Raw genomic sequence first — 21,040 nt, 5'->3', positions numbered from 1 at the left:
CTAATGACCACAACAAAAATATTAGAATGTGCAAAAATGTTTAAATTGATTCTAGAATTTCAGAACAAAGAGGAAACAGAATTTCATAAGATTTGGGAAAGCTGGTACAAATGGTTGGAATGCAAAAATAAACTGAAACAATGAGCAACAAACATAAAATAAAAGATGACAGGTAGATTGATTATAAACTATGAAGGATGATGAAGAGAGAAATGGTTTAAAATAAAAAAAATGTGATTATGGATAAGTTAATGGAATAGTGATATAGGAACATAGATATAGAAATACGTAACACTGTAAAAAGATGTTAATATTATTGATACATGTTATTTGTTAGGTTAGGTTTTGTATGTCATTGTTACGTGGAGTTTAATGTATTTTTGACTTGTACATATATGTATATTTTGTGTATGTATGTTGTTTTTAAAATTACTCAATTAATTAAAAAAAACAGAAAAATTTGAAAATGAAAAAAGTTTAAAGGAAACAGTAGCAATGTAATGGAACACTAGAACAAGCAATAAAGAAAGAAAAACCAATGTGAATACAGCCATGTGAGTATTTGGATTGAAGTCAAAACAAGATTACTATGTGTGGTTAATATGGATGTAGTTTTTTGATGTACAGTGGAGAAAAATAAAAAATAAAACTAAAAAACAGAAAAAAAGAAAATCAATGTGAATACAGCCATGTGAGGAGGGTGTGCAAGCAGGGATAGTTATCTAAGAAATAGATAAATAAATAACTCTTAGAGGAAACCAAGAAAATAATGTCCCCAGCTCGTGTGTGAGAATTACAGCCATATGATTTAAGATAATTACATAAAATATATGTCAATCACGATGGTGGACATAAAAATCACCATCAATTGGGTGGAGGGTCCCTGAGTCATTTGTGTGTGATCTGGGCGGCAATATAAATTTAGTTTAATTTTTTTTTAAACTGGCAAGGAAGCAAGGAATACGAGTGAAGTATGATATGAATATGGATGATTGGTTTATTAATATATAGGGATTTTAGAATATAACATGTTAGATTTCTATGTGTTTTTAGTATTGAGATTTTTAGAGCATTTAATATTAGATTTATTCTTGTTTCTGTATTTGTTTACAGTGAGTCGCCCTGCGTCCCAGAAGGGCGGCATAGAAATCTGATAGATATATTAGATCGATCGATCGATAGATTAGATCTATAGATAGATAGATAGATAGATAGATAGATAATGGATAGATAGATAGATGGATAGATAGAGAGATAGAGATAAATAGAGATAGATAGATATGGATAGATAGATAGATAGATAGAGAGAGAGAGAGAGAGATAGATAGATAGATAGATAGATAGATAGATAGATAGATAGATAGATAGAGATAAATAGAGATAGATACAGAGATAGAATAGAATAGAATATCTGCGGAAACAAGGCACTCGAGGCGGGAGTGGAAGGTGGCGGGTGGAAGAGTCCTCGTCGCCATAGTAACAGAGCCGCGGCCCGCCTCTCTCGCAAGACTCCTCTTATTCCCATTTCCCGCGATGCTTCGGTTCTCGCGAGAGCACGGCACCAGAGACGCTGCAGAGCGAGTGGCTGAGGGACTGAGAGGAGGAGGAGGCGGTCTTCTCTCGCCCGCTTCTCCTTTTTTCGCGCACACGGCTGAGGAAATGGCGGAGGATGACAAGTACGAGGCCGGCTCGGCTGCGCCGCCGCCGATAGCCGAGGCCGAGGAGGCCGCCGTCAACGACCACGACCGGCAGCAGGAGGAAGAAGCGGACGGAGCGGGCCCGGCCGAGGGCGGCGGGAGCGCAAACGGGGTGAAAACGTACGCGCGCGCCCGCCTGAAGGGAAAGGGGGGGAAAGAGAGAGAGGAGGGGGGGGGAGGGGGGAGAAGTTCGCGCCTGCGCACACGCGCGCTCGCGCTCCGCGGGTCTCGGCCGGGAAGGGGGCGTGTCGCCCGGGCCCCGAGCCGCTACTTGAGGACGGGGATGCGGCCAACCGCCTAGGCCGCGGGGCCAAGGTGGTCGGAAGAGCGGCGGTCTGCCGGTTCTTTCTCCCACCCTCCGAGGGCAGTCACCTGAATTCCCCCCCCTGCTCTAATTTGTCCTCTTTGTGTATGAATACAAAAACACACCCGTTTTTCGTGGTGAGAGAAGGCAGGCGGGCTGCTTGGCCGCCTTAAAAAAAACCCCTATATATTCGTAGATTCGTAATTTCGTAGATTTTCACGGGTTTATGTATGTAGATTGTTGTAAGTTCGGGTTTTTCCTGTGTAATATTTTGAGTGTCTTTTAAGACGTTTAGGCAAAATCACATTCACCATCATCAGGCTGAAGTTATTGGCTTCTTGCTGCTTTGAATATGGTTCAATATGTATTCAAAGCAGTGCAAAGCCAATAACTTCAGCCTGATAATGGTGAATGTGATTTCGCTGAAACATCTTAAAGATACTCAAAATATTACATGGGAAAAACCCGAACTCACAACAATCTACATACATGCATACATACATATTTCGTAGATTTTCACAGGTACAGGTATGAAGGTCTTGGCGCATATGTTCGGGTGAAATCACATTCACCATCATCAGGCTGAAGCTTTAAGCTTCATGCTGTTGTAAATATGGAATCATGGTATATGAATATATATATTCAAAATATATTGAATAAATGTGATCCCCCCCCCCTTTAATTTTTTTTCTCTACATTTCTTTTTCTATGCCAATGTTTAGAGAGTGTTTTTTCTTTTTGTGTGTGAATTTCTGCATGCTGGAATTTCTGACACATTAGAAGCACACTGAAAATAAATGTATGATATGATCTTTCAAAAAAGGCGGGTGAGGAAGACTTTGGAGGGACTTCGCAGACAAAAGAGGAGGGGGGCTGCCCTAAGGGGAGGAAGGAGGGACAGTCTTTTAGTAGCCTTTCCCCCCTTTAAAAGGGGAGTCAAGTTCATTGAGCTGAAGAGGGGGAGACCTGGTTCCCCCCAGTCCAAGCCTGTAAACCTGCATCTTCAAATGGAGGGGAAAGGGAGGATTAGAGCAGAAATTCTTCAGGGCTAAAGCCCCTGCCTTCCTCTTGCTCCTGCCATTGTTTGCAGGCTCAAGGAGGTTGTTAAAAAAGCAGCAGGGGAAAAGAAATGCATAGCCTGTGGCCATCGCTCTGGAGCCCTGGATGGGTCCTGTGGTATGAAAGAAACACCCTGATTGTCCATGATAAACCCTGGTTGAATCAGCCTGCGGTGGGATGTTTGCTTTTTTGGCTAGCCCAGCCTCTGAATTAAAAACTGGCTAGAAGGTTGCAATTGCTTAAACTGAAAATACTGACCTTTCTTCTGCCTTTTATTTTGGCAGAAGCTTTTGTCTCCCACAATTTTTTTCCAGCCTTGTTCTGAGATGGATTCCACAGGTAACAAGCAAGCCTCCCTGCCCTTAGAAGGGTCTGAGGGAATTTGCACGAGTCCAGCTGATGCAGGATTGTTATAATGAAGTTGAATGTGGATATCTGTGTTCTTTTGACTTTTGCACTCCTTCGATAATCATGAATATTACAAGGTTTTGTCTGTTCTTCCCACTTCTGTAATTTTAGCTTGCTTTGATGTAGAACTAGTCAGTACCATACAAATCAAACAAGTGGCATTTTATTCATAAATACAGTAGTCCCTCACCTATCGCTGGTGTTACGTTCCAGACCTGGCCGCGATAGGTGAAATCCGCGATGGGGAATTTATCGACTGATAGTACTTATTTAAGTATTTATATTGTAATTGTTTGGTAGGTTTTCATTGTTTTAAGTGTTTATAAACCCTTCCCACACAGTATTTATTTTAGATACAGTATTTAAATACAGTATTTACAATTTTAGATATTTTTTTTTTTTGAAAAACCTGCCGATCGAGTTCGGCGGGCTGTTTAAATCTGCCGATCGGCTTCCTCAGAAACCCGCGATGAAGTGAAGCCGCAGTAGGTGAAGCGCGGTATAGCGAGGGACTACTGTACCCTATTTTTCAGAATATAAGATTCACCTACATTTTAGAGGAGGAAAACAGGAAAAAAAGTATTCTGAACCAGTAGTAATATATTATTTAATAAAATACCAGTGTAGCAGAATACCTTTTACAATCATGTATATTTTTTGCAGCCGTGTACACTTTTTACAAACTTCAAACTTGACAGCTTTAAGATTTATGGACTTCAGCTCCCAGAATTCGCCCTCTAGTCATGCTGGCTCAGGAATGGGAGTTGAAACCCACAAGTCTTAATTAAGCATGCCAAGTTTGAAGACCCTTGCACCCCTAATCCAGGGGTCTTCAAACTTGGCAGCTTTAAAACTAGTGGACTTCAACTCCAAGAATTCCTTCTCCAGTCATGCTAAATGGGGTAATTAGAACGCAAAAACACCCGGTTTTTGCGGAAAACAGCCTATTTTTCCTGGGTTTTGTTTTGTTTTTGCAAAAATGGGGTGGGCAAAGGGTCTGAAAAGACTGCAGAGAGATCCTGGGTGCTGGGAGATGGCAAAAATGCCCCCATTTTTGCAAAAAATGGGCAATTGTTTGCCTGTTTTTTCCACAAAAATAGGGGCATTTTTGCCTTCTTCCAGTCCCAGGATCTCTCTGCAGTCTTTTCAGACCCTTTGTCCCCATTTTGCCAAAAACAGGGAGGCCAAAAATGGCTGTGTTCAGTATATAAGATGCACCAACATTTCCACCCACTTTGGGGTTGGGGGGAGGTGCATCTTATACTCCGAAAAATACAGTAGGTGGCATTCAGTATTAATCAGATGCAAGTCGCTATTTGAATTACAAGATGTAGCTGTGACAGCTGTATCAAACATCTGATACAATTATATCATTGCACCTCTAGGTACTTGTAAGCTTCCTATCTAATGACAAAAACTGGGCTGTAGGACCATTTGAGAACCTTGGTGGTGCACTGGTTAGAGTGCAGTACTGCAAGCTACTTCTGCCTGCTGCCTGCGTGCAATTTGGCAGTTCAAATCTCACCAGGCTCAAGAATTTCAGCAGTTCCAAAGCTTGTAAAAATGCAAGTAGAAAAATAGGGACTGCCTTTGGTGGGAAAGTGACAGCATTCCGTGCGCCTTCGGTGTTTAATCATGCCGGCCACATGACCACAGAGATGTCTTGGGACAGTGCTGGCTCTTCAACTCAGAAACAGAGATGAGCACTGCCCCCTAGAGTCGGGAATGACTAGCACGTATGTGCAAGGGGAATCTTTACCTTACCTGTATGTCCATCATTTAAATCAGGGGTCCCCAAACTTTTTAGACAGGGGGCCAGTTCACTGTCCCTCGGGCTGTTGGAGGGCCGGACTATAAAAAAACCTCTATGAGCAAATCCCTATGCACACTGCACATACCTTATCTTAAAGTAAAAAACAAAATGGGGATGTACTATTTAGAGGGGGGGGGGGGAAGAAGTCTGAAATTCATATATGTTTATGTTTTGTTTTTAATTTTCTTTTGTTAACATCTGATTGGCTATACAAGGTTTTCTTGGCTTATAGAAAAATGTATAAAGAAAGAAGGAAGCACTTTGGCATAATGGTTAATAAGTTAGAAAAATAATTGGTGTACTTTTTGAAGGAACATTAAGGAGGAAATTTAATTTAAAAAAATGAATGTAACTGAATGGCAAAATTAGAAAAAAAACTTTTGCAACTTTTTTGATGATTGATATTAGTTACTAACAAAATACCGCATTTTATTCATGGGAAATTAGATGGTACACTGTATTGTTTGAATGTATGTTAAGAGAAAAAAGTCCTTCCTTCCTCTGTCCGTCCATTTCTCCTTCCTTCCTTCCTTCTTTCCTTCCTTCTTTCCCTCCTTCATTCCTCTCCACTTCTCTTTCCCTCCCTCTCTTTCCCTTTTCTTTCTTTCTTGCTCTCTTCCCTGTGCTCCTGTCAATCACCGGCGGGCCGGATAAATGGCCTCAGGGGGCCGCATGCGGCCCACGGGCCGTAGTTTGGGGACCGCTGATTTAAATCTTGACCATGTTGAGCGAGAAGATCCAAAGAGGACTTATATGATCACTTGGTACAGTATGACCAGAACGTAGCAGGATCTCCTAGTTCTTTTGAGAATTTTGTTCATGTTTAGGTGGCTTATTTGGTCAAGCAATGGGAGGTGGAGGAATTCTGGGAGTTGAAGTCCACACATCTGACAGGTACCATGGTTGAGAAACACTGGCTTAAAAGCAAGTAGAATCATCCATCCCAAAGCCATCGTAACTTTGTTCTTTCCAAATGCAGGGAAAACGACGAAGCAGGCAAAGATGAGAGCCCACCATCGAAATCAAAGTACATTTCAAAACCAAAGGCCATCCCATCTCTTGGACACAGGAATAGATTTCATCCATACACGAAGGAAAAGAGTGCAGGCACTGGGGAAAAGAAGAGTCTTAACCGTAATAGAGTTTTCATTAGCAACATCCCATATGACATGAAATGGCAGTCCATTAAAGATCTTATGAGAGAGAAAGGTAACTTTACTTCTTGCCATCTTCTCCACGCAGGAAAAAGGGACAATCATAAGTACCCTAAATATTATAAAGTCATGCAAATTTGGTGTGTGTCCTTTCCAACTTCTGCCTCATATGTCTATTTACCCCCTTTCCTTCCACTGGAGACATTTGCCTTGCAGGACAGTCTGGTAAACGAACGAAGCATCCAGTCCCCTATGCTAGAACGACAACGGCCAGCGTAGTGGACATGGCAATTCTCATGAACGAACCTTTAAAAGGGAGTGTGTTATGTCTAGCCATAGTTCTGAATATAAGCACTACTTAGTGTGTTCCTAAGAATGAAAGATAAAGGGATACCTCTCAATATTCAGTATTTTTCCTTGGTGGAATCCGGCTTGGAATTATTTATGTCTGCCTTGTCACTTCTGCCATGACTTGTCTCTCTGGAGCTCTTCTCAAGTGTGTGACTACTGTTGTAGTTTGACAGAACTATTTGAATTTCTCAAACTTCTTGCCACAGGCAGGTCTGGGACAGGTGAAATCTCAACTCACGCAATGTCAAAAGCTAGTTTTGTATTAATCTGGGAAAATACCATTACTTCAAAATCATGCCAAGCATACTTGGTTTCTAGGTATAATTAATCAAAACACACCTTTTAATTGTGCTAGGCGTATCTGTTGTAAGGTGACGTGACTATATGATTAGTTTTATGCAACGAAACTTTATTTTAGAAAGTGTGTGGCTTGCTGTGAAATTTTATTGACTCTTGTAAATTGGTTATTCTATTGAAGGCAACCTCTTTACTATTTGAAGATATTCAGGGAGAAAGTCACCTTAAAACAGCTGTTGTTAGCAGGATGACAAATGTCACTGAAAAGTGTTTATTGTTGATGTTCTAATCGATAGGTGAAGGGTCTATCTGTATATCTGAACTTGTTCACCAACCATATCATACTGGCCAAATATATGATCTATAGTATGAATTAGGTTAAACATAGTTGTTTTTTTTAGCTTTTGAGAATGTGGCTGTTGCATATTCCTGAAAATTAGCTAAATTATATAGCCCTTGACAGGAGGTATGTTGGTCTGGTTTTGATTGTTGGTGAATAATAGGTGTTTCTCTGTAGAGTTGTGCACAGGGACACAGCAAAGAAAGACACTGGTGTTTAAATGCATTGTCTCTTGGTATTTTCCCTTTGTATGTCTTATGTAGTTGGTGAGGTTACATACGTGGAGCTGTTTAAGGATGCAGAAGGAAAATCAAGGGTAAGTGCCATGGGCAAACATCTGCTAGAGGTTTAAAGTTCCTCAGCAGTTTTACTTTTGTATAATTCTTGTACCAGTAACTGGAAAGTAAGTTTCATTTTTTAAAATATTGATATTATAGACAGAGGTTTCTATATCAGATACAGTGTGTCAACCTTTATTTTAAATTTGTGTAGTTGGATGCAAGGGACAAGCCGTTATAATATGTGTTTTAAATAAATGGCATTTACCTAATTAATTAAAGCAGCTCACTTTAGGATTTCTGTTGTGTTTAGTGTGTTTAAGTTGAGGACTGGAAAAAAAAATAACTGAAATGATAAATTAAGTGTACCATTCTAACTAGAGGCTGAGTATAAACTTTGATGAGCCTAAAGAGTGCAGGACTATTTTGGATTATTGAACTTGTCTAGGTATTTTTTTAAAAAAACCTTGTCTAGGTTTTAAAAAAAAGGAATGGAAGAAGTTGGCTGTTAGGTAGGAGATATCTGCAACAAGGGAGACAATTGTGCAAATAATGTTTAAAGCTGCTTTGTGTCTTTCTTCTTAAAAGGGTCAAACGTTCAAACTGTAGTAAGTCTGAGCCTGCTGTGTGAACACACGAAACACAGGTTTGACTCAGATGTAATCAGAAATACCTGTTTGGTGTTTGATTATTTGTCCCTTAAGATTTTTATTTAACTGCAATTTTCATTTGACCCTTGGGGAACTTTCATTAAATAAATAAATAAATAAGCCAGAGCTGGATAAAGAGTAACTTTTTAAAAGTCAAATGTTTCTTTTTAAAGAGGGCAACAACACCAACAATTGTTAATAACTGCCATTATGTTATAGAAAATGTGGATATTATTCCTGAAGATAACAGTTCAAGGATAATAATGGACATTCTCAGGTTTTTTGTGGATAAAGCTGTCTGTGTGGCATTTCCACATTCTGTATATGATTTGGCTTAAGAGAATCCTAATAGAAAAAAAACTGCAATAAAGCAAAATGAATCCCCACCTTTTTTGCTTTTCAAATTAACTAAAATGTTTTGAGTAAAATGGTGGTAGGATAAAATTATAGTTAAAACTGGCCTTCCCACTCCAACATTTCTGTTCTTTGTTCAGACTTTATTCTTCATTTTAGTATAACACTGACATTTACTGATTATTTTTCATTTATTTTTGTTCTTTCCTGCGTTGACAAACCACCTCATGGATATAGGGCTGTGGGTAAGTGTGTTTTATAGTTTTTTCGCCCCTTAATATTTATGCTATTTAGAAAAGTAAACATAAATAAGCATTTAATTCTTTTTAATTCAGTGTGGTCGAATTCAAAGATGAAGAATTTGTAAAGAAAGCACTGGAAACCATGAATAAATATGATCTTAATGGAAGACCACTTAACATAAAAGAGGTATGTTTGTATTTTTACCGCATAACATTGTGACTTTCTTTTAAAATAAAAGAAATGAAATAGAGCTATATATATGTATGTATATGTATATGTGAATGATCCCTCTTTTTCCGCTCTATGTAAAATGATAATGCAGTAGGTTCCAGCCTTATTAATGTTTCATGAGAAAATTCTCACGTCCCTGAATAATGGAATTTGCAAGTAAGAGTGCTTTGTCAAGCACCACTGATTACCTGTAAGACCTGAAATATATCTACTTACTTAGAAGCTTTAAACCTAGAGTTGGTTGAATGATGATTTTTAAACACTATATGACTTGAATCTGTGTATCTTCTGACTGCTTAATTGTGAACCAGGGTGGAAATGAATGTGGTGTCACTATCCCGAGTCTATGAATCCTGCCTTCATTGAAATATATCTTCCACAGATGATATTAACAGACTATTCTAAAATCGTTGAATTTGATGTTTGGAAGAAACATTAGTTTGACTTACTTACTTTGGGTGATCTTTGGGCTAAGTGACACAATAGGAAGTGACAAGGGGACTTAATAGAAGTGAGGGGGCTAGGTCTCCATCAACATGAAATATCCGTTCCTTCTGCTGCCCTTGCTAAGAATGCTACCTGCTTTGTGGATGCTCCATGGAATTTAAAATTGTCTAATTTATTACTACTGACTTAGGATCAATTGATGCATATTTTCTTCATCATCTATTTTGTAGGATCTGGATGGTGAGCATGCCCGCAGGGCACTGCAGCGTGGGAGTGGGCCATTTACAGGCGGACATGGTCCAGATATAACACCTGGCTTAATGAATTTGCCGCCTTCTATACTTAATAACCCAAATATTCCTCCTGAGATTATCAGCAACCTACAAGCTGGCAGGCTTGGCACCAGCATTTTTGTTGCCAATGTAAGTAATAGAAAAGCAGTGGAAAGCCCTAGACAATTGTTACAGTACATTATCATCAAGTGAGAAGAGCTATGCTGATTTTAATGGGATGTTAGGCATTGATAAATACCCTTTGATGTTGTCTCTGGATGTTTTGATATTCTTCAAGTTCTGAGCTCGAATTTTTAGCTCGAACGTTTTTGTAATCTGCTTTCAAAATTCATGAACTGCTCGTGTGGGCCTTGCAATCAATGAGAAACGAATAATCGTGTTTTAATACTTTTTGTTATTTGCCTTTTTAATAACTTCATTAGGAAACTAGGGGTGTTGCTTCTTTTATTCTGCCAGCATGTTGAAAAATGAAAGTACAGGTGCGGTTGCATTGAGAGCATGAACGGAATGAAGAGCTTTTAAGATAGGAAAAAAATTGTTCTTCTTTCCCATGGAATCTTTTGTCTTTTTTTAGCTTGACTTTAAGGTTGGCTGGAAGAAATTAAAGGAAGTGTTCAGCATTGCTGGGACGGTGAAACGTGCGGATATCAAAGAAGACAAAGACGGCAAAAGTCGGGGGATGGGAACTGTGACTTTTGAGCAGTCCATTGAAGCTGTTCAGGCGATATGTATCCTCACAAGTCAATCTGATCAAAGAGTGATGTTGTCAAGTTTAGTCTGTGTAAGCAAGTTAAAAACAGTCTTCCTACCATATTTGACTTCAGACAGGGCTTGGTTGCCTGTGAACTCTGCCATCAATTTATCTTTTTGACAAAGCATGGTTTGAACTAACTGAAATTACAGTACTGATCGTATACTTTGGAGGGCATCTGTTGGAGGCAGTATTAGTGTGGGGGTAGATTGGCAGCTCTTAAGAGGATTATAGAAGTATCCTGGAAAATGAGACCCGTTCCTATATTTTTTTGAACCCTGAAATGAGCGCTTGACCTTATTGCCATGCACTCAAAAGCCCGATTAGACTTATTATCAGGGGCTGTCTTATTTTGGGGGAAACAGGGTAGTGTCTTATAAGCTGTATATCTCTCTTTTGGAATTGTATATATGGGAACCTGTGACCCAGTAGCACCCCTGTGTTGGCCATCACTTCAGAGTCATGGTTCAATACCACCTTGAAATTCCAAACTCCTGCACTGTTGGAACGGATCACTGTTTTAGAAAGGGATTTTGGTATTGGATCCGAGCAGATAATTAGATTTCTGATTCTGATCAGAGTTGATATGCATCCTGAATTAATTGCCATTTTCCGAGGAATAGCAAGCAGGTAGATTGAAAGTTTGGGGTGGGGGGTGGGGGGGTCATCTGGAGAAAAACAAAGAAGTCAGAGTGTTAATTTCAGATACTTTGCTAATCCAACTGTAAAAGCTGCTTATTTAATTATTATTTTTTGCTACGCCCTGGTGGTGGTAATTGCTACCCTTTTGAATAACTAACAGAATAATTTGCAAAAGTAGGTAGATGATATGGAAAATAAATAGTATTTGTGATGTTGGGTGTCACTGCTGTGTGTAAGGAAATTGTTCTGATAATAGAGTTCTTAAATTATGGTTGAAGAAGACTTGAATCATTGATGTACCTGGCATTCAAATTGCTTTCTTCTGATAATTAGTTTTCCGATAACTATTTCCTGTTAGGCGAAAGTGCTCATAGCCAGCCGAGATGCAATGCTATTTGGATTATGAAATGTAGGGAAGCTGATAATGAAATTCAGAATTCTCAGTTTTCCTTCATGCCCCACTCTTCCAAAAGTCCAAAATAGCTTTCTATAAGCAAAAGATGTCATCCAAATTCACTGCTTTCTTGCAGTTGAAGAAACTGCACAAGTGGTTCACTGCCTGGTTTGAATTAGTGTTTGAAAAAGGCGGATTTTTTAAAAATCACACTTGTATACCGTGTACATTTACCAACTCATCAGCAACCGGGCACCATTTTCAAAGGGAATTAAACTGCTCTTGTGCCATGGATCAGAATTCTCAGTGCTGACATGCAGATCAGTGCTTTCTTCCCACCAGAAATTTGCATATGCAGCAGTGCAGATTGAATCGTTAAATTAGGTTAGGGGTGGACAATCTGAAGCCTTAACTGTGCCCCCCCCCCCCTCGAGAACTACTGAACCATAATTTTAAATATGAGAAAAGCGACAAGTAATTGAATGTGTGATAGCAAAAACTGATTGGCTATATTTAATTATAAATGTTAATGAAATCAAATGTAGCCTTTCCCTTGCTTCTTGGAATATAGCTCCTGTAGTTAGTTAGTTAATTAGTTAGTTGATTGATTGATTGATTGAATGATTGAATGAATGAATGAATTTATAAGCCGCCCCTCTCCGAGGACTTGGGGTGGCTTACAGCATATAAAAATAAAACCAATTGGCAGTCAATGCAGTTCCGGTTGAAAGTGATATATTAGTGATACCTCATGTATATGAACAGTAGTGTAAATATGAGAGAGATTGTTTTTTGGTTGAATATCTCATTTTTAAAAACAAGGATCCTTGACTGTGTGCTCAGCAATGTTCAATGGACAGTTCCTCTTTGATAGACCCATGCATGTGAAAATGGTGAGTTGTGCCTTTCTAATTTTTCCACAGAGAGGGGGCGGGGGGGGGATGTAGTGTCCCAGCTGCAGAAACATCACTCAAAAGCCTTTTTTTTTTTTAAGGATGACAAATCAATTCCTCACGATGATTTCCGCGCAGCCGATAGCAAGACACCTCAGTTACCCCGTGAGTATGGTCCTTTTCTTTGCTGTTTGTTAATCTGGCTTTGGCTATCAGTTCACCTTTCAGAAAGTAGCTCCGTCTTCAGGTCTTATGTGGCTACAGTGCCATTCTGGAGAAGCCCTAGCCCTTAAAATTTTATGGAGGAGGTTTTTTTTTCTTTTTCTTTTGAAGGTGGACTTGGAGGGATCGGAATGGGACTTGGTCCTGGGGGACAGCCAATCAGCGCCACCCAACTGAGCATGGGAAGTGGAATGGGGAACATGACTCCAGGAGGTCAGCAGACTTTCTCTTTTTGACCTTGAGATAAGGGGGGAAATACTTGGACTTTTATAGAAAGGTGTTAAATGTAGAGTGGTGTGTTAGGTCTATTAACTTGGGGAAGAATAGATGCTGGCACTTTTTATGGTACCTCCCCCCCCCAACAAAAAAAATAGCTATAACTTTCCCAATTCTATTCTTGTTTGGACATCCAGCTTTTAAAATTCAGTATCAGTCTAGATTAACATTTAACTTGATTGCTGATTAATAGGGAAGGGAGGGAGGGAAAGAAAGAAGGAAATATATCAATCTACTTGCTATATTATAAATGCCTACAGACCTATGCTAAATAAAGAGAAAACCTGTAATTCTGCAATTGATTCATATGTTTTAAGGAATGGGAGTGGATGGACCTGGCTTTGGAGGAATGAATCGAATGAGCGGAGGTAGGTGTGTTCACCTGTTCCTTTATTTCTGTGTAAATGTTATGGCATTCATAAAAAACTCTTCACTTACTGTTCAGGTGTTGGCGGTTTTGGTGGCATGAAAGGAATGGCAAATATGGGAGGATTTGGCGGAGTCAACCGACTGGGAGGTAAGTAAACGTTTATTCCTTACAATACAAAATATTCAGCTTGTCAGGCAATAGTGTTAAAAGTACAATCTTTCTAGGTATGGGAAGCGTAGATGACTTCAGAGGGAACATAGGTAGCGGAATGAGTGGTGGCCTAGGAACGGGCATGGCAGCTGGGATGGGAGGTAAGTTTATATTTAGCCTATTCTTCCAAAGTAAACTTTTTATAAAATGGGCTATTATGGCTTAAGAGGTTATAATAAACAATATAGACCTAGATTGCCTTCTACTTAATTAAAACATTCTGTGAAAAGTAAATTTCAATGATCCTCTTAAAGAGCTGTTTGAGAGTTTAGTTTAGTTTAATTGGATTTGTATGCCACCCCTCTCCGAGGACTCGGGGCGGCTCGCAGCATATATAAAAGACATAACAATTCAGTTTATCCAATTAATATACAGTGATACCTCATCTTACAAACGCCTCATCATACAAACTTTTCAAGATACAAACCCGGAGTTTAAGATTTTTTTGCCTCTTCTTACAAACTATTTTCACCTTACAAACCCACCGCCGCCGCTGGGATGCCCCACCTCCGGACTCCTGTTGCCAGTGATGCACCCATTTTTGTGCTGCTGGGATTCCCCTGAGGCTCCCCTCCATGGGAAACCCCACCTCCGGACTTCCGTTGCCAGCGAAGCGCTTGTTTTTGCGATGCTGGGATTCCCCTGCTGGGATTCCTCTGCAGCATTGCAAAAACACAGAAGTCCGGAGGTGGGGTTTCCTATGGAGGGGAACCTCAGGGGATTCCCAGCAGCACAAAAATGGGCCCTTCGGCTGGCAAAAGGGGTGAATGTTGGGCTTGCACGCATTAATCACTTTTCCATTGATTCCTATGGGAAACATTGTTTCGTCTTACAAACCTTTCACCTTAAGAACCTCGTCTCGGAACCAATTAAGTTTGTAAGACAAGGTATCACTGTACTCAAAAGATCCTTAAAGATTCTAACTTTGAAAGAGAGGCTTCCCATTCACATTGATGGATGGATGCATGGCCCGATCCATCCGTTGATTCATTCAATTTCTATAGCTGGTCATCTCAATCAATGACTGGGTGGCTTATGATTTCACAAGTATAAGAAATAAAGCAATAAAAACGAATGTTTAAAACAAAACATCCCAAAATAAATATACACAGCGGCCGAGTTCCTTAGCCATTTAACAGCAGTTAGCTAATTAACTTTTTTAATTCTCTCAAGTTACCACCTCTGAAGAGTAATTGTGTACTATCGGACTGAATTTGTGTACATCTGAATTGTGGTTTGTGCATCACTTGGGAATCCAAAGAAGCGTTGAATGCTGTCTTTTCCTTTCAGAAATGTTCCGTGGTGGCATGGGAGGAACTCTTGACAGAGACTTTGGTCGAAGCGATATGGCCTTGAGCCGTGGTTTTGGAGACACTTTTGGGAGAATGGGTATGACTCCTGGCAACCAATCCCCAACCCTACTCCCACAAATCTAATAACCAGCATGCAAGTCATTTTCACAAATGAGCATGATACCACTTCATACTCAAAATCTTTCTTTTATCTCTATTCTCAGTATAGTTTTCTTTAAAAAACAAAAGGGTGTTCCTTCACTCCAGAGAGGGACACTATGCCAGATCTCATTATTATTATTATTATTTATTAGATTTGTATGCCGCCCCTCTCCGTAGACTCATGCATAGCTGTCCGTGTCCCCCCCAGATAAGACACCCCCTGATAATAAGCCTAATCAGGCTTTTGAGTGCATAGCAATAAGGCCAAGCAGTTATTTCAGGATTCAAAAAAGTATAAGACAGTCATATTTTCTGGGAAGCATGGTATATTTTTGAGACAATAAAACCTAAGTCACAAGACTTTTTTAAATCTTAAGAGGTGCATTTGCTGCTTAACAGCCTTACATGCTATTTAATTTATATGTCAGAATAATTACAATGGGTCTTCTCTTGTGGTATTTACCTCACTTTTAAAAATATGTAGATCTATTTGAATAGTATGCTCAGAAGAAGTAAGTGGATGATTATAAAACCCCTGCAGAAGTTTGGAAAATTTCCCCAGCTTAAAGTGAAATGGATTTATGTAACTTCATTTTTTTTTTATTCTTGTTTAGGTGGTGCAATGGTTGGTGGTTTTGCAGGAGGCATGGGAGCTTCTAATATGGGCCCAGTAGGATCTGGAATGAGTAGGTTGATCTGTTGCAACAAAGAATAAATTCAGCTTTAGAAAGGCTCCTTAGCATTTGAGATAGATCTAGTAGGTGGGAAAGTCTGTTGCTCCCCCACCACAAAAGCAGGATTTCCTAGATCACGGGGCTTAGTTGTAATTGGAGTTTATTTTAAGATGTGTATATATCTTGCATCTGGCTCTATGTTTAACTTTTAGCCTTATATTAGAGCATTTCAGAAACAAAACCTTTTGTGAGCCAGGTTTGCTACTTAGGAAACAGGTATTTCTAGGGCAACTGTAGAAATAATGGATTTGAGGAAAACCGTAGGGACAGTTCTAGCTGTATGATACTTCAGGTGCATATAAATGACATGGGTGGCTTAAATGTGTAAAAGGAAGATTCACTGAGTTGTCATGCATGGCTGTTCGATAAATGGATGTGTTGCAAATGTGATTGTGTGTCTTCACCCCTGCCGCAAGTTCTCATTCCTCGAGGGCTTTACACATTGACAGTTCCATCCTCATGAGAACCATTATGCTTATCTTTGGAAAAACTAACACCTTTTCATAATAAGAGCCAATGAAGCTGGCTTTACGTCCAAGCAGATGTTGGAGATTGAACCCGAGACCTTTACATCTGGATCTTAAGAGATGGCATCTTAAGGATGTGCAGTTTCGCTAAGACTGCACTGAGCAAATAGCAGGCGCACGGGTTGAGAAATGTAAATCATAGCATGCATGTTTGGCACAGTGTGTAAAGCCATGATGCCTGACCCCAGTCGCAGAATAACTAGAATATCAGGAAGGTTGCTGTAATTGAACTAATAATATCCTATGGAGTGAGCCTCTTTTTTGGAATCAGTGGATTGCTGCGCGATTTAATGAACTTATTGCAAAGCCGTGGCTCTCACTCGCCACAGGGCATTCACAACTGAAATTAACCTTAATCTTGGACCAATAGAGACAGCCCCCCAAATAGATTGGGTTGAGATTCAACCTTGCAGTGTTTGGCAACTAACCTTTCCCTGGGCCACCCACTTTCGCAGCCGTACATTACTGAGAGTTAACTAGAAAGATAGAATGCAAGGCGGAAGGAAACGGATAAAGGTGGCATCTCTACCTGCAATAAGATCTGTCTTGACATCTCTGGAGCAGTGTTTCCCAACCTTGGCAACTTGAAGATATTTGGACTTCCACTCCCAGCATTCGCTGGCTGGGGGATTCTGGGAGTTGAAGTCCAGATATCTTCAAGTTGCCAAGGTTGGGAAACACTGCTCTAGAGAACCACGTTTGGTGTAATGGTTAAGGCAGCAGGCAAAAAAGGCCAGGAATCCGTAAACTTCTAGTCCTGTCGTGGATACATAGCCAGCTGGGTGATCTTGAGCCAGTCAATTCCTCTCCGTCCTTAGGAAGGAGGTAATGGCAACCAATGTTCCCTCTAATTTTTTTTCGGTGTGGGCGGAAAAGTATAGTGTCTGAGCAGCAGTCCCCTTGGGACTGGATGGCATAAAATAAATAAATAAATAAATAAGAAAAAAATCCCTTCTTTTTTATTAAAAGAAATTAATAATTTAAAAAAACTAAAATCCATTACTATTAAAACTAAATCAACCAGCAAAACCAAAAACATAACTTAATAAAAACAGGTGAGGGCTGGGTTTTTTCCCCTCTGTTATTATTTAAGTGCTTTTACCATATGTTTAAATCAAGAGTCACTTCTCTCTCTGTTTCTCTCTCTTTCCTGTCATTCTTTGCTTCAATCATTTTCTCATTTCTCTTTTTTTCTCCCCTTTTTTCTATCATTTCTCTCTCTCTCTCTCTGCGCAGTTTAGAGGGAACGGAGATGGCAACCACCTCTGAAAAACCTTGTCCGGAAAATTGCATGGACTTGTTCAGGGAGTCCACCAAGAATCAGACATAATTGAATAAAAATAGGGGGGTGGGAAAGGCGTAGAAGTACTATTCATTAGTCGGTGCAATTGAGAAGAATTACTTAGCTCCCTCTGCTGAATTGCCTCTGCCTTTGCAAAAAAAAACCCCACCCCAAAACGAAACCCAATTCCGCTTCAGCTCCCCCCCTTTCCCCCAGGGTCCTAAAATACTCACTTTCCCCCCCTGTCTGTCCTTCTCTGTCTTTGCAGGTAGTGGACTAAGTGGCATGAATAGCATGACCGGTGGCATGGGGATGGGCATGGGAATGGATCGGATGAGCAGCAGTTTCGATCGGATGGGCCCCACCATGGGGACGGCCCTGGAGAGAAACCTGGACATGGACCGAGGATTTGTGCCTGGCCCAATGGGAAGTGGTCTGAGAGACCGAGTAGGCACCAAAGGCAACCAAATATTTGTCAGAAATGTAAGCCTCTGAATTAAAACCGATGAGCAGCATAATTCTCCCCGCTTTTCCTCCCGAAGGTTACTACTCTATGCTTATCTTCATTTCAGCTTCCTTTTGACTTGACCTGGCAGAAGCTTAAGGAAAAGTTCAGCCAGTGCGGTAAGTATTAGGCACAAATAAGGCTGCCTCTCAGAATTAACAAGCAACGATGAGTGTCTGTGTCGGTGGCTTTCTGACCCAATTCCTCTCTTCTCTTCTGTGGAGCCTCTCTGCCCATGCCCAGGCCTCTTGGGGTGTCGTGTTCCCTTGAAGTGCGTGGTTGGGAAGAGCTGCCCCTTTTTGTGTTCCTTTCTGGTATTTCCCTTGAGGAACAGACTGGCCACCCTTGGCTTCCTCTTAGGCCATGAGTTATGCGCCCGATGTACTTGGCTCTGGACTATCGCTGATTTTAGAGGGTAGTGTATTTACCCTAAATTATAGTTTGTTGACCCAGATGTGATGGCCCAAACTATGGCCCAGACTTTGATTGGGTTTGGTTACATTGCAGTATTCTTTTTCAAGAGGCAGCTATGCTTTCTGGATTCCATTCCCCACCATCCAGTCAGAGTTGAAGAAACTTCTTGGATGAGAAGTGAAATGCCTTCAAAGAAAAACCGGAAAATCCAGTTGCCTCTTGAAAAAGCATCTTTGGGATAACCATGAACCTGGATGACTGAGAATCTCCATAGATATTAACATTGCAATAAACTATGCTACTTGAAATCTGCCCTGATTTCGCCCTTGACTCTAAATAAATACATACATACATACATACATACATACATACATACATACATTACATACATACATACATTACATACATACATTACATACATACATACTGTAAATTTGTTTATAGATAATGCTATCCTATAGCATGGTTTTTTTATATATAGTGTAATATACAAATTATGCTGTTATGTTTATTTATAAATTAGTGAGGATTAAAACTTTTTTAGCTTATTGGTTGGGTGCCATGAAAAAACATTGATAAGTAAGACCTTTTTAGATATATATGAATATTATAACAATTTAGCTTTTGATGTTCTTATGACATATAGACAGGGTGGTTAATTCTTTTGGGGGAATAATCTTTATATTCTGCTCAATAGATAAGTTAAAATTTATTTAGTTTCACATTGAATTCAGATTCAGAACAAAAGACTTTGAATTTTAAAGGGAGTAGGGTATGTCTTAATTTTTTTCTGAAAATGCCAAGGATATTTGTAGCATTTGAAAACTTGCACAAAGAAAAAGTGATTTTGCAATTTCTGACAAAAAGACTTAACATGCCATTTATTTCTTTAATTATAAAATATAAGTCTGCTGTCTTCAATATGTTGTAATCTGTAGCGAAAACCTGTTTTGCTATATATAAATTAATAGCTTCAAATATGTTTATCTTTTATTTAATAGCAGTTTACTAGAAAATATGTTCTTATCTGTTCATTCTAAAACTTTAAAATTCAGCAAACCCGCTAGGTTCTTCGTATTCTGTGCTAAATATATAAAAAACAAGATTTTTCACATATGTTCTTCATAAGATGATATTTATATATAGTTTTATACATTATGCTTTATGTTTTTTTAAACCTGGCTTCTGTTTTTCTTTCTTAATGTGAATAGGGGCTTAACTAGATCAAATTAAAGTGCCCCAGGAGGGCCTCTTCAACATTGTTCTTATTTTATTTACAAGCAATGCCTAAATTCTGGTTCACAGTATCCAAATATTTAATATTACTCAAACATTTATTTCAGCAAAGCCATAGGTGTCATTATTCGGATATTCCAGTGACCAAAACATTAAAAAGAGCCATTAAATTATTTCAGCTCTATTTTACTTAAAAGTCCAATCGTAAAACCAAGATCTAACAAACTAATGGTAGAAACAAGAATATTTGGTTTGAAGTGATGAAGGCAGGAAATATAGAGTGAATCAGAAGGGGGGGGGAGTTAAAGGCAGTGAGTGGCATGCAGCAAAATTTGAGATGATGCCCTAAGCATTGAGGCATCCTTCAATGTGACTACATACTATGACATAACAGAGTTTGCTAGCTAATTTAATCTTATCTGTGTGGTTTAATCCTTTGCTTCGATGACTAGCTTTCCCAGAGTGGGTAAACGTGATTATTTTTTTAGAAAAAACTTTGATGGTAATTATAGGATTTCTACTTCTTCTTTAGCACATGGTCGGCTAAACTGAGTTTTAACTTTTCAGGTCATGTAATGTTTGCAGAAATTAAAATGGAGAATGGAAAATCAAAAGGCTGTGGAACAGTCAGATTTGACTCGCCAGAATCGGCAGAAAAAGCCTGTAGACTAATGAACGGTATAAAAATCAGTGGCAGAGAAATTGACGTACGTTTGGATCGCATTGCGTAATTTATAAAGTACATGTTGGGGAACATTCCTTTAGCCAGTTTCCTGTAGCTCCTTCCTTTCTCCCCTTTCCCAGTACGTCATTTTTAGTAGCACTGTCTGCTTTATTTGAGTTGATGAAACAATACTTTTAAAAGAACCCTTCATCCCCACCCCCCTCAGCCTTTAACAGTATAGTGTTTAATATACTGTGTGAACTTGTTAATTCTTATTACATTTTGATTTTTAAGAGAAAACTTTCCTGACTTGTTCAGTGGCCTAAAACCGCCCCACCTTCTCTTGTACTCGGAAGCTGTGGCTGTTTCATGCCCCTTTAAAAATCATGCTAAGTGTTTCTAGTCATTCAGTTTAAATGAATGGTTCTACTGTTTTTAATAAAACAAGCCATTTTCTCTGTTTAATAAAAGTCTGTATAGTGGAATTTGTTTCTTTTGTCAGCTTGGCCTGTCTTGCAATTGTAAAGCCTGCGGGTTTTTCATTTCT

At 39.4% G+C, this 21,040-nt stretch overlaps 1 protein-coding gene across 1 annotated transcript; it reads left to right on the top strand.

Moving 5' to 3' along the window:
* The first annotated feature begins 1,576 nt into the window (after positions 1-1,576).
* MYEF2 (myelin expression factor 2) lies at positions 1,577-20,963 on the top strand. Its single transcript, XM_070762307.1, has 18 exons — positions 1,577-1,817; positions 6,261-6,490; positions 7,687-7,739; positions 8,943-8,950; positions 9,041-9,134; positions 9,857-10,048; positions 10,494-10,647; positions 12,550-12,599; positions 12,701-12,764; positions 12,933-13,034; positions 13,415-13,465; positions 13,543-13,614; positions 13,692-13,778; positions 14,968-15,066; positions 15,746-15,817; positions 17,943-18,157; positions 18,247-18,298; positions 20,397-20,963. Exons 1-18 carry the CDS (start codon positions 1,660-1,662, stop codon positions 20,558-20,560), a joined length of 1,917 nt encoding a protein of 638 aa, XP_070618408.1. The 5' UTR covers positions 1,577-1,659; the 3' UTR covers positions 20,561-20,963.
* Positions 20,964-21,040: the final 77 nt, after the last annotated feature.

Source organism: Erythrolamprus reginae, chromosome 10 (genome assembly GCF_031021105.1).
Source record: "Erythrolamprus reginae isolate rEryReg1 chromosome 10, rEryReg1.hap1, whole genome shotgun sequence".
NCBI classification, from domain to species: Eukaryota; Metazoa; Chordata; class Lepidosauria; order Squamata; family Dipsadidae; genus Erythrolamprus; species Erythrolamprus reginae.
The sequence above is the reverse complement of the archived record's forward strand: the minus strand, read 5'-3'. Positions and strand labels throughout refer to the sequence as shown.